The sequence below is a fragment of the Gossypium arboreum genome, chromosome 11 (assembly GCF_025698485.1).
Source record: "Gossypium arboreum isolate Shixiya-1 chromosome 11, ASM2569848v2, whole genome shotgun sequence".
Taxonomy (NCBI): Eukaryota; Viridiplantae; Streptophyta; class Magnoliopsida; order Malvales; family Malvaceae; genus Gossypium; species Gossypium arboreum.
Window position 1 is genome coordinate 2034580 of NC_069080.1, and position 14450 is coordinate 2049029.

Here is a 14450-nt window from a genome sequence, read left to right on the forward strand (position 1 = left end):
TTGCATTTGGTCCTTTTATTTCCCAATTAAGGCATAATAATAAATTTAGCCCTTAATTTTTACATTTTTATCAATTTGACCTCTTTTAGCTAAATTTGGCTCACAATCTTTTAAAAAGAATCATATTTGACCATCAACATTTTAAAAAGAGTCAAATTGTTGTTTTTAGCGAAAATAATGACTAAAACATTAATTTTTTAAACATGGTAGCTTGCATGGCAATCCTTGTGCAATTTATGTTTTTTTTAATTTTTATGAACTATTTATATATTTTGTTGAATTTTTTATTTTTTTATTTTTAAATATTTTATAATTTTTAAATATTTGTTAACGATGTAACAAAAGGTGTTGTGTCAGCCTGAAGTAGGGGCGAGACCAAATTTCTTTTGGAGGGGCGAAATTAAATTGTATATTTTTACGAGAGCTAAAATGTAATTTCACAATTTAATAACTTATATCTTTATAATTTTTAAAGGATTAAATCAAAATTTAATCATTTGAGGGGGGCCAAAGTGTAATTTTACCTTTTGCTAAATTAAAATATTGTAAAAATTAAAAGACTAAAGTGAAATTTTCCATTTTTGGAGGTCGGCTCCTTGTCAGCCACCTAGCTTCACCCTTGGCATAAAGTACGTGTAAGCTGTCACACAAATTATCATGCCAATCTCATTAAAGACTTAATGTTTTAGCCAGTATTTCCGTTAAAAAAACAAATGATGTTGTGTTAGCATGAAGTAGGGGTGAAACCAAATTTTTTGGGGGGCCAAAGTATAATTTTACCTTTTACTAAATTAAAATCTTGTAAAAATTAAAAGACCAAAATGAAATTTTCCATTTTTAGGTGGTCGGCCCACCCTAACTTCGCCCTTGGCATGATGCACATATAAGCTGCCACGCAAGTTATCATGCCAACTTCGTTAAAAACTTAATTAGCTAGTATTTTCGTTAAAAAAAACGACAGGATTAATGACCAAATATAACTAAAAGAATAAGGATGGAATTAATAAAAATATAAATATTAAAGATTAAATTTATGATTATGCGAACCAATAACCATTCTACCCTATAAAATAGTTTATTTGTTTTTCTTATTAATAATGATTTCGGGAAATTTCCCCAATTTTCTTCTAAACGATAATGCATTTTCTTTGTGGTCCTTCCATGTTATTAATTACGTTTAATCCAAAATAGTTTGCCATGCAGTTTTTTTTTAAATATTTAACAAATAATAAATTTATATTTTAGAATTTTAAATTAATATAAAAGATTTCTTAACAAAATTCCTTGAGCCAAATCCATATTTAAATATAAAAGATTTAATTTACATTCAACCCGGAATTGAAAATCATATTTTAACAATAACACAATGTCCAAACAAGCAAAAACTAAATATCATGAAACTCCCTCTATTAAGTTAAAAGTTCATATTAGTCAATACTCTTCCGCAGTTTGATGGCAAAACTTGGCCCATATATATGTCAAAGGGCAGAAATAGACCAACCACGAACATGATTTCCGAACACGAGCTCAGGGTCTCGAATGGGAAACCAAGATCAGGCAATGACGGTGTGATTTTGGTCACAACAAAACCAAACTGGTCGAGACATGAATTTATGGCACTGCAGGTTAAGTGTGTAGCCGGTTTCCAACCAACTCCGGATTGCTTTTTCTCATCATGGCAACGAACTCATCGTAGTTAATTCTTCCATCCTGTACGAAGCAACACGGTACATCAAACATGAAGATGCCATTAAAATGGCTCAACTGCAGTAATTTCGTTTAAATGTATCCACCATTAGCAGACCTTATCAGTGTCAACTTCAGCAAGGATCTCGTTTATTGTTTTTTCATCTCTCGTGTTATACTTTTGAAGGGCCTGTTTGAGCTCTTCAATTGTTATGTACCTAAATCGAGTCGAAACAATTATGCTCAGATATCACAAAGGGAACATATGATTCGGGAATGGAAGAAAATCGTTATATACTAAGAAAATGGTAAAGACTGGTTACCCGCTGTTGTCCTTGTCGAAGTGTTGGAAGGCAGCGTATAAACGTTTTTCCTTTTCCATTCGATTCATGTGCATGGTAGCTGTTATAAACTCCACGTAATCAATCGTTCCATTTCCGTCAATGTCGGTCTAGAGCAGTATGAAGTATATTTTGCTTAACAAGATTTACAATTACATTAGATATGTTTCATGTAACACATGCAAAACACGATATTCATCACCCTTTTCTTTCAGTTCATAGAAAAATTCTAAAATGAACTAAAATACATGTGAGCTGTTATCTTGGTTTTCGAGTATCTTTCAGGTCGGCAGGAGGGAGGGCTTGCATTTCTGCGACGTGCACTGTCCCTGTCTTGTCATCTATTTAGCATTATATAATTTGATGGCAAGTTACATGTTGACCTCACTCTGCATTTCTCCTTGTAAAAGATATTGGTTTCTACTCTGTTCCTCGGTCCTAGAGGCTCATTAAGACTTAATACTAATCCATATGACCAAGGTTACGTCATTAGATTGGAATTTAAGTAAATTATTTAAAAGTGCAGTGTTTATCAGGAAGGATAAATATATAAAAGGATCGAGACATACCGCTTCCATTAGCAGCCTCACTTCAGACTCGGAAACATTAGTACCAAGTTTACAGAGGCCAGCTTTTAACTCATCAAACGTGATTGTTTGACTGTTATCAGTGTCCATCAATTTGAACATCTCCTTCAAACCTACGATTTCTTCTTCCGATAGATTTTCTGCAATTACCTGGACAAAGAGAAAAAGGAAAACGGACGATGATGAGGACTATGCTGCCACAATGCTTACATATTAATGGTTCATAAGGGTATATCAGATAAAAGCAATTCACCTTTAGAGCAACTTTTTTGAATTTGTTCATTGCCCTGAATTGCTTCATTCTAGTTAAAACAGCGACATCGAGAGGCTTATCAGATGCATCACCATCTTCCCGCATCCACAGATGATCTGCAGTTTATTTCTTTTTTTACAGAATTGCCTAGAAACTCGAAGAAAAACTTAAAGTGAGACGAACAAGAATATAAAATATGATTTTTACCCAAAACTTACTTAAGACTTCAGATGCTGAAAGCCGTTCCTTGGGATCTTGTCGTAGCATCTTCGACAAGAGATCTTTGGCACTCTCGGAAACAGAAGGCCATGGATCTGATAAGAAATTGATATTTCCCTGAAGAATAGACTTGAAGATACTCTTTTCGGTTTCTGCATATAATCAAAAGCAGAAATAAGAGACCTCTCACTCATCCACAACATAGCAATAGCTAATCTTCAATTAGGAACAATAGTACTACCTCCATAGAATGGTGGAGACCCGCTTAGGAGAACGTAAAGAATCACCCCAGCGCTCCAAATATCAGCTTCAGGTCCATATCGCCAATGCAATACTTCAGGAGCCATATAAAAAGCAGTTCCAACAAAATCCTTAAAAACCTCTCCTGCATTAGTAGAGAATGTTACCTTACTCGATCGGGTAAACTGCGAATAACATATGCAGGTTCACAATTCACTTTAAGTAGTAGCATTTCGATATAATGTACCATGAAAAGCAAACCCAAATAGGGAATTTTAACAAGCTTCGACCCTTCATTTTTCTTTAACTACCAAAGTCAGGCACTAGATACATATTCCGACATGGTTCGATGATATGTCCGTCCTAAGACACATACTGGGCAAATTAAACATACGTTCACACCTGAGTTCGAGTAACATTGAATCACAAATACTCACCTGGCTTAAAAAAAGTAGAGAGCCCAAAATCTGTAGCTTTCAATGGAGAATCCTCGTCTTTACTCAAGAACAAGAAATTTTCAGGCTTCAAGTCCCTGTGCATTACCCCCATTGAATGACAATTATGAACCACCGTCACGATTTGCCTACACAAATTAGCCGCTTCCTTTTCTGAATAATGACCTTTGGCTAAAATCCGATCAAACAACTCCCCTCCGGCACACAGTTCCATAATCAGATTCACCGAGCGCCGATCCTCGCAAGCTTTTTCTAGCTCAACAATATTCCTATCAACAACACCATTAACTTAAAAACCTTTAAAATGATAAAAAATAAACAACAAGTTTTGCTTTGGGGGAGGAGGGGAACCTGTGGCCGGTGAGATGATACATGATCTGAACTTCACGGCGGACGTCTTCGATATCATCACGGTTGAGAAGCTTACGCCTGGAGATAGACTTACAAGCGAAATGCTGTTTTGTTTCCTTATGTGTTACCAAGTAGGTAACGCCAAACTGACCACGGCCGAGTTCACGGCCGACGATGTAAGTTGACCGGACGTCCTCCATGGGACGGCCGAACACACGACCGATGGGTGGAGTGTTGGGGGTGGCGAGGCGGTTTTTGGAGGCGATGGTTGAAGAATGGTAGTAATGGGTTTTGGGAGGCGGTGAATAGCCGGGAACAGGTTTAACGTTGTCGCCATTATGATGGGTACCGCCTGTGTCCGATTCTGGTCGGAACCGGTTACTGGCGATGGGAGGACGGTTACAGTTACCCATTCTAACCGGAAAACGAAAAAAAAAAAAAAAAGTTGAAAAACGAGCGAGTTAAGGCGAGTCTGAAGGAAAAGCTACCTATTTGTCCTTGAGTTGTCTGAAACTGAAATTTTTGGCTAATCGGAAATGACTAAAATAGAGTTGATTGGGACTTCTATGGTACGTGCGTGTGCATGATTTCCTTTGGCGTGCGAAAGTTGGTTAAAATTCGATTTAGCCAATTTAATCCATGATATTATGCAATTTAGGTGGCTTGGTAAAGTTAGTTGGCTATGGTTTCGATTAAAATAATTTATTTATTTAATGGAGTGAAATTTTAATTATAAATTTTAAAAGATTAAAATATAATTTTATATATCATTTTAGAATTTAAAGTATAATTTTATAATTTTATTAATTTATAAATTTTAAATTCCTTTAAAAACTAAATTAATTTTATGACATTAAAACCGTTAAGAATAAATCTTAGAACGATACATGTACTTTGATTTTGTATAATTTTATACATAAAATTTTGATTTGATCAAATTCTCATAAATTATTAACACAACTATTTATATATCATTATTTTAATATATTAAATAATATTTTATTATTAATTTTGAATTAATATATTTTAAATAGTATTTTAAAAATTTTAATTTTAAAAATAAGAGATATAAGCATTATTGTAATTTAAAGTTAGTTTATTTATTTATTTGTTATGAATTATTCATAATCTATTCAAAATGCACTTCAACATACTTGAATCAATATCCTCCGACAATAATATCAATACAAATTGAATTAAAACTCAATTGATAATTTTTTTTTAGAATTGATGTTGACTCAATTTTTTTATTAATATTATAGTTACTTGTACAAATAAAATGTCTAATTTTATATCTGTACTAGATTATTCTTATTCAAAGCCTTAATCCATATCAATAGCTGGTTGGGAAGAGTAAAGTGTTTTTTTTTTTTTAATTCTGTTATTAGTCTTTTGCTTTGGAAATGTTACGGATTTAGTTTTTATATTTTAATTTGATCATTTTAGTCCCTATACTTTAAAATATTTAAATTTTCAGTCCTAACCAAGCGATAATTGTTAAATTCATTAAGTTACACTCTGGTATTTCCAAAATTTGATATGACAAATATATTATCACGGTGTAATATCATGTCAATTTGTTAATTTTATATATTACACACTAAAAATCTAATTAATGGATTAATGGCTATCATTTGCATCAAGAAAAAAATAAAATCCGAAAAGTATAGGGACTTAGAATGATTCAGTTGAAGAATATAGACTAATTTTACAATTGTACACTTCGTACGTGACTAATAATTAAATTAAACCAGAAGGAATTAACTTTTACTATTTGATTCAGGACTAAATTTTCAATTTTAAAATTTTAGGGACTAAAATTAACTAATATGAAAAGCTCATATACTTAAATCAATTAAATTAAATTACAGAGATATAATTCACAATTTTCAAATGTATAAGGACCAATAACAGAATTTAACCTAAAAAATTTATTACGGAAACAAATATAAAAAATAATAATAACATAGTCGAAGTTTCTCCCTTAGATAACTTGAGGTTTGCGCTTCTTTCGCTTGCGGGTCCACATCAAAATCCTTAAAACTTGAGAAAACGTCCAAGAGAACGAAACAAAAAAGTGTAAAAAGAAATTAAAATATTATAAAATAGTTATTCAACTTTTCAAAAATTTTTATTTAAGTAATTAGGTTATTAAAATTATTGTTATACGGTCTTGTCTATTCACACTGATTACACCAATCAAAAGGTTCTCTTTCTCTTCTCTTCTACAATTTACTTTTTTTTTTCCAAAAACAGTTTTGAACATTAGGAATTTAAGAATTAAAATCCAAACAACTTTTTTCTTCACTCTTTGACACTGGCCATCAGATTAACTTGAATTTAAGGTATGTTTTTCTGCTTATCGATGAGTATTGAACTATCTTACCGATCATCAAATTATCACTTGGAGCTCGCTAACTGGGCTTTAAAAATAAACTTAACAGTTTAATAATTTAAATAATTAAATGATTTAAATGAAAACATTTAAATAATTTAATGACTATTTTATATCATTTTAAAACTTAATAACTAAAATGTAAAATTACTAATAACATAATGACCTTAAGTATAATTTTCGTTTCTTAAACTTTCATTTATTGCTGAAAATAGTATAAATAAAATGTTTTCAGATAATTTAATCCACCAGCAAAAACTATTATATACTATAAAGTTCAAAACCAATGATATGATGAGGGTCCATTAATTTTATATCGTCAAGTACGTATATTACAAATAGTTAATTGGTATTAAAATTTTCTATCATACGCATGTGCATATGAAACATATGGTTTGAAATTAATTGATCAAAATAATATATAAAATATATACGATATTAAAATAGAAAATAAATTAAATTATGAGTAAAACGAAGTTTAAATACATCGATAAATAATATTAAATGCACTACTATTATTTATAATAGTTTTGTCATAAAATATGAGTTAATTATATTATTAGTATATACATACAACTGATAGAGATAATAAGTCGTACATATTAAAAATGTATAAAAGTTTAAAATAAAACTTTGAATGAGTGATAAATTTAAGATTTTATTAATTCAATTTATATGGATTCAAATTCCATTATATGTATATATTTTTTGTTAAAATAAAAAGACTAAAATACCATCAAATAATATGACATATTTTATTTATAAAAACATGTTTCTGTAATTTTTAACCGCCAACTCAATCGAAAGTTTTATTAATAATATATATACAACTAGCGAATGTAATAAATTTTGCATATTAAAAAATATATAAAAATCTTAAAAATAAAGTTTTGGTTGAGTGACAAATTTAATATTACCTCATAGTACAAACTAGAGCCTAACTTTTTAGGGTTACTTGTATAAGGTCAAACATTTAAAAATGTTCATATAAAGACTTAATCCTCGATAATTTTCACACATTTCAATCTAAATTGAGTAAAAATTAAGTGAATTCTAATGTATTTAGAATAAAATATATGATAGTTGAATAAAATATTACTTGAAAATGAAAATAAAAGAAAACAACAAAAACATAATTTGAGATTTGACATATGTAATTTGAAAAGTTTTATTTGAGTACTTTAAAAATGTTTAACTTTTATTTGAGTACATTGAAAGGTTTAGATTTCACTTGAGCACTTTTGTAAAGGTTATTTCTTTATACGAGTATTTACAAATATTTAACTATTACGTGAGCAACTCCCTAAAAGGTTGAGCCCAATATGAGCATTTAGTCTCTAAGATTTTATTAATCTGATTAGCGGAGGTTTGAATTCTACCATTTGTAACACCCCTTAACCCCAAACCGTCGCCGGAACAGGGCTACGAGGCATTACCGGATATATCAGACAACTTATGGATATTTTATAATTATTATAATATTCATAGTATAATTGAAGAATTATGTCCCTATAATGGACTTTCGAAGCCCAACACAAATATTAAAGTGGAATGAAACGGGACTTGTTCGAGTATTCAGGGAAATATATATATATATATTTTTTTACAAAAATTTCGACAGCATTTATTCTTAATTTTTTTTACATAAAACCCCCTGCAAATTCAAACCAAAACCACCTAATCCAAAACCAATGGCACAATCAAAACAATTTAAACCTAAATATATCTAAATCATAACCAATTCATTAACATAGTCATTTAATAACTAAACATTCATAATATTAATCCAAATTAACTAATAACTTCATTCATTTTCATTCCAACTTATACCAAATTATATAATATAATATTTACCATTTTATCAAACTAATAACAAAATATGGTATACCATTCTTATAACTAACTTTATAAGTATATCTATATAACTTATACAATGTAACGCCCCAATTTTCGGGAATCCTATGAATGTTGGCATAGGTTTAATTATGTTAGTGGGCCTCTAAAAAGCCTAAGCTTAAGATAGAACCTGGTAATTTTAGTTAATTTTTGTTCCATAAGAAAAAGGGAGTGAAATTATGAAATAGGACTTATGTGAAAATGTTTGAAAATGCTATAGGCTAAATTGAAGTGGCCAAATAAATAGGAGTGCAAAATAGGAGGATTTGCATGACAAACCTCCCATTTTACATGAAGTGGCTAGCCATCATGTTGTTGTAGACAATATGAGTACTTGATATCCATAATTTATGGTACAAATTGATACAAATTGATAATGGGTTAGGTAAATGTTCCATGATAATGGGTTAGGTAAATATTCCATGATAATGGGTTAGGTAAATGTTTCATGATAATGGTTTAGATAAATGTTTCATGATAAGAATTTCATGTCTTTTGTATTAAAGAATTAAATGGATGAAATATGAAGTTTTATTAAAAGAAAAAGGGGTGAAAAGAACAAAGTTTTGTCCATCTTTGTTCATCATAGCTTAAAGTTAGAGAAGAGAAAAGAGAGGAGAAAGCTCTTGAGTATTTGGTCATTAGGAGGAGGAAAATTGAAGGTAAGTTCTTGGTACCTTGTTTCTATTTTGAGGTTCATGAGTTCTTCTTGATTCTACCTTAACTCTTGAAGTATATTTTGATTTTTAGTTGTGTTGTGAGCATTTGGTCATGAATTAAAATGAAGGAAATGGTTGTTGTTTCATGTTCTTTTGATGAAAAATGGAAGATATGTGAAGTTGAGCCAAACAAATGAGCATGCATGTGCCTTAGATGTTAAAGGGAAAAATCAGCTAACATGTTGTGCTTTAAAATGATGAATATACTTAAGTAAAATCATAGATATTTGATGATTGATTGGTGATATACATGTTTAAATAACATGCATGCAAGATAGGTGTATGAAAGAGTGATTTGGTAATAAATCTGCTTGGGACAGCAGCAGTAACGTGACTTTGGAAAATCACCATAAATTGTGGGAGATGAATTAGAAGCTGAATAAATTATGTGATTAAAGCTTATTGAGTCTAGTTTCTAATGAAATAAACAAGAACATATTTTGAATTCTGTACAATGAGAAATTTGATTCGTAATGACGGGTGGTCAGATTAGTCAAACAGTGAAACATGGGAAACTTTGAGAAAAATCTGGTATTGATTGGCTAAACCAAAATTCTGAAAATTTTATGGATAGAAGATATATGAGTCTATTTTCAGGAAAATTAACGGCACTTGATTTGGAGTTTCGTAGCTCCAGTTATAAATGATTTAGTGACTGTTGCTCAGGAAGACAGCTTGCAGTGAAATTATGATTATGTGGTAAACATTGACAAAATTTGTTAATGAGTTGCTTATTGATTTCTTATAAGCTTACTATGATCTGTAGGTGTGGTTGACCGAATATTATAAGGGGTTAATCGTAGTTCGTATTTGAATAGTTAGATTAACGTGTTAGTAATCCAATTGTAGGCGGTTCGTGTGTGGATCTCATCAAGATATCGTCGCAAATGTGTGTAACTAACACCCTCTTTCTTAGTCCGGATCGGCAAAAGTCGAAAAGCGAAATGTGAAAACCGGTATTTTGTAGATTTGCGAGTGTGCGAATGCTCGTAAGGTAAATCGATTAATGTTTTTGGTAAGCTGCAAAATTTGGACTACAAAGTGCATGATTTCTGTGCCATCGATATTTTTGGGCTTAATGGGCCAAAATTGGAATGATGGCCAACGGCCCAATCGGTAAGAACCCTCGCACGTGATTCTGTTAGTACGTGAAAAGTAGGAATATGCATGAAAAACCCTAAAAGCAACTAAATTACTATAATACCCCTATGTATGGAAAATTACTGTTATACCCCTAGGTGCAAAATTACCGAAATACCCCTAGGGTTAAATTGACCTAAATGCATGTTTGATTGTTGTTATTTACTGCATGCCATGTTGTTATTATCGATGCATGGGATGGGATATTGACGGAGGAAGTCTTGAAAGTGGCTTGTCCACGTCTTTGAGGCTTTGCCTCAATTTATCGTTAATCGAGCAAAGACAATCTCGCAATCGTGGAGTGTTGGGTGGGTGGGTTGAGCTATCCCACATGGAGTGTATGGCTGGTACGGGTGGAGTGTAGTGGTTGGTGGGTTGAGTAGTCTCCCCAAATGGGTTTGCATATGTTATTGATGTTGCATGTATTTTGAAATTGGCCTATGGGCCATCTTCATTATCTGAATAAGGGCTAAGGCCCGTTTATTATAATCTGAAAAGGGCTTTGGCCCAAGATCACTATTACCCAAATGGGCTTGCATATGTTATTGATGTTGCATGTATTTTGAAATGGGCCTATGGGCCATCTCATTATCTGAATAAGGGCTAAGGCCCGTTTATTGTAATCTGAAAAGGGCTCGCCCAATATCTTTATTACTGAATGGGCTTAGGCCCAATAGGCTTGAGTGACTTGGGCTTTGAATGGGTTTTCCTTACACACTGAGTTTCCCCAAACTCACCCTTTTATTTTCATCTACGCAGAAATCCCCAACCATAGTGGGCTTGAAGTCGTGAGGGAATTGAGTGGCCACCGCTCGAAAGTTTGATTTTCTTTTGGTGAACTGGACATCCTTTTAATTACGTTTGAGGTTTTGGGCTTTTAAATGTAATAAGGCCGCTTATTTATTTTTGATGGTTTTTATATGTTTTATTAAGATAGATAATATTTATGTTAACTGTTGAAATTGGATAGCTTTAGGCGCGTTTTCAAAAACAACAGTTGATTTCAAAATAACACGACAACAAGCAAAGCTTCCGCAATAAAAGTATTTTCCAAAATTAATCACTTTTCCTAAAATGACTTAATCAAATCGGTTTCTAGAAATATCCATGACGTTAAAGTGTGGCAATGGCGGTATACATGTCTCAGGATTGGATCCGAAGGAGCTTGGTACTTAGCGGTCAGATGGACTCACCACCTCTTTTACCGGTTTCCTACCGGTGCATGACTTCCATTCACTTTAACCCTTAATGAATTAATCTTTGAACATCAAGTACGATTTTCTGGACTTAGAATGGAAAAAAAAAATTTAACGTTTTTGATGTGGCATGTCGGATCCGGCCATAACTTCTGGGCCGGGTTTGGGGTGCTACATACAACACCTAGTACATGCCACTTTCAATTAAGAAAGAAAACATCACCCAAAATCTTTTTCATGAAGTCGGGATCACTCGGATCTTGGACCAAGACACTAGACTTCTATTAACTGCAGACGGAAACAATCAGATGTTGAGTATTTCATACTCAGTGGTATTACCATAATTCAAATTGCAATAGCAATTAAAAAATAAAATAAGAACTCACATCAAATAACAATTTTTTTTTTTTAAGTTATCATTAAATAACAATAAATAAACAATCTTTAGCTATTATTCAATTTTAGTTACAAATCACATTTACCGTGTTTTAATCACCACAATCATTTTAAATCCATGCATTTCATTTCCAATCTAAATTTTCAGTCCACAATTTTAATTTCTTTCATATTCATTAGTACAGTCGATCAAATTCATTTGAACTTCTCATTTCAATTATTCACCCTATTAACATTTCGGACTTTAACGGATACACAAATTCCAACCCAAACACACCAAGACGGCACATTGTGCCTAAAAGCAGTACATAGTACGATCGTTATCGACACATAAAGTGCCTAAAACGACACACGAGGTGCACGATACGACACATAAAGTGCCTAATCGATAAAGCCGGCAAATCCTGTACACTTCCATATCCTATGGCATGCCAATTATATCCGACTTAGCCCGACTAGTTAATAGGTATTTCAATTCTCAATTCACTTTCATTTCCATTCCAAGATTACTTTTCAATTAAAATTTTCACATTCAAATCAATTTACAATTCAATTATACATACACATTCACCATTCAATTCAATTCTCATTCAACTCAAATATCAATACTTACCTTATAATTCACTTATTAAATATAGAATTGATATAAAACATTTAATAAAAAGTAATTTGAATTATAGTAATACAAACCGTGAATTTCTCGTTTTAATCCTCGATAGCTTTCTCCTTTCCTTTGTGCGCCGATGTCTTGGGTTCTTTGTTAACTACGAAAATAATAATAATTTATAATCATCAATATAACACAATTCAATTTAGTCCATGAGCCTAAACATGCAAATTTAACCATTTTAATGTATATATATAATTTCACCATTAAGCTGTCTACTTGAGTCATTGTTACTAAATTATTTATATCTTGAGCTAGGAAACTCCAAATTAAGATCCACTAATTTTCCTAAAACTAGACTCATGTATCTTCTCACCATAAGATTTTCATAATTTTGGTCTAGCCAATTAGTACAGTTTATTCATTAAATACTCCCCTGTTATTTCATTTGACAGTTCTGACCTCTCTCTACTAAAAATAAATTATCTCATTGTACAGAACTCGAATAAGGTTCTTGTTTACTTATTTTGAAACTAGATTCATTAAGGAGTTCAGAAATATAAATTACACTCCATAATAATTTTTTTAAAATTTATAATGATTTTCCAAAGTTAAAACAGGGCATCTCGAAATCACCCCAAACCAGTCTTACAAAATTTCAAATATCTCTTGATTCATCAATTCATTGCTTACAATATTTATACTATACGAAACTACACTCAATAAGCTTTAATTACATATTTTGTTCATCCTCTAGTTCAATTTATACAATTTTTAGTGAATTTTCAAAGTCAGACCATTGCTACTTCCCAAAACTGTTTTGATGTAAAATGTTAATAACCAAATTTATAACACCAATTCACACCTTATGTCTATTCAAATTTCATTTAAACTCAAATTTAACTATTAAATTTTCAACATATTTTCTTAATTCCGAATTTTTCCTCAATTTAGTCCCTAAAACACAAAACTAATAGCTTACTTTGCAATTCAATCCTTATATCTATTTTAACTTGAATTTCATTCAATTAAACCCTATTTCATTTTTTTTATTCAACATGAACAATATTTAGAATTCTAATAACTTTCAAAATATTAATTTAATTTCATCAAAACTTTGTTCTAAAGCTTTTAAAACATTAAAATTAAGTAAAAAGGGCTAAATTAACTTACCTATTAAACTTTCAAACCTTCAAACCCTAATTCTCCCTTTTTCTTTTCTTTCTTCTTTCTTTCTTTCCTTCCCCTGCTTTTCGTTTGCCTATTCTGTTTCTTTTCTTTGTTCTTTACTTTATTTTCTTTCTTTTATTTGTTTTAGTTGCTAATAATATATTATAATAATTTATTTATTATTTTTTTTACCATCCACTTGTCAAAATTATACTATATAACTAAGTAAAAATCTTAGATTTTTTTTACTCCTTTGCCGCCTCATCTTCCCAAATAGGCTTAATTCCCTATTTGGTCATTATTATTTCCTACTAATTTATAATTAAACTTTTACTCCTTATTCAATTTAGTCATTTTTACTAATTACTCTAAATTAAGCTAAATTCACCTAATTTAAACCTAATCAAACACATCGCTAAACTCATAAATATTTCTAGTAATTATTTCGAACTCGATTTACTAAGACGGAGGCCTGTTAATGTACTTTTCCGATGCCCGTGAATTTTGGGTCATTACACCATTTGCATATTTTTTTATTAAAATAAAAAATATCAAAATACTATTGAGTAATATAACTTATTTTAATTACGAATGGACATTTCTATAACTTCCTAACCGATTTGGTACCCAATTAATTCACAATACCAATTCAACGAGGGGTTCTATTGATGGCATGAATATATTCATATATACTAAGATAGTATAGGCATCAAATTGGGCTTTTTTAAAAAAAATAAATAAATAATTTAGATACCGCATAGTACATTAGGTGAAATTCACGAGCTAATTGTAACATTAG

General features: G+C 31.1%; 1 protein-coding gene across 2 annotated transcripts; it reads right to left on the reverse strand.

Annotated features, from left to right (window-relative positions):
• Nucleotides 1-1267: 1267 nt before the first annotated feature.
• Nucleotides 1268-4755, reverse strand: LOC108456108 (calcium-dependent protein kinase 1-like). Of its 2 annotated transcripts, XM_017754710.2 has the most exons (9): nt 4133-4755; nt 3764-4050; nt 3328-3471; nt 3086-3238; nt 2868-2983; nt 2597-2764; nt 2010-2137; nt 1805-1904; nt 1268-1710 (listed from the first exon to the last, which is right to left on the reverse strand). In XM_017754710.2, the coding sequence occupies exons 1-9, from the start codon at nt 4543-4545 to the stop codon at nt 1627-1629; spliced, it is 1593 nt and encodes a 530-aa protein (XP_017610199.1). In that variant the 5' UTR covers nt 4546-4755; the 3' UTR covers nt 1268-1626. The 2 variants fall into 2 exon arrangements, 1 of the variants encoding a protein (XP_017610199.1); XR_001866865.2 differs by lacking the exon at nt 1268-1710 and having other exon boundaries at nt 1807-1904; nt 2010-2088.
• Between the last annotated feature and the right edge of the window lie 9695 nt (nt 4756-14450).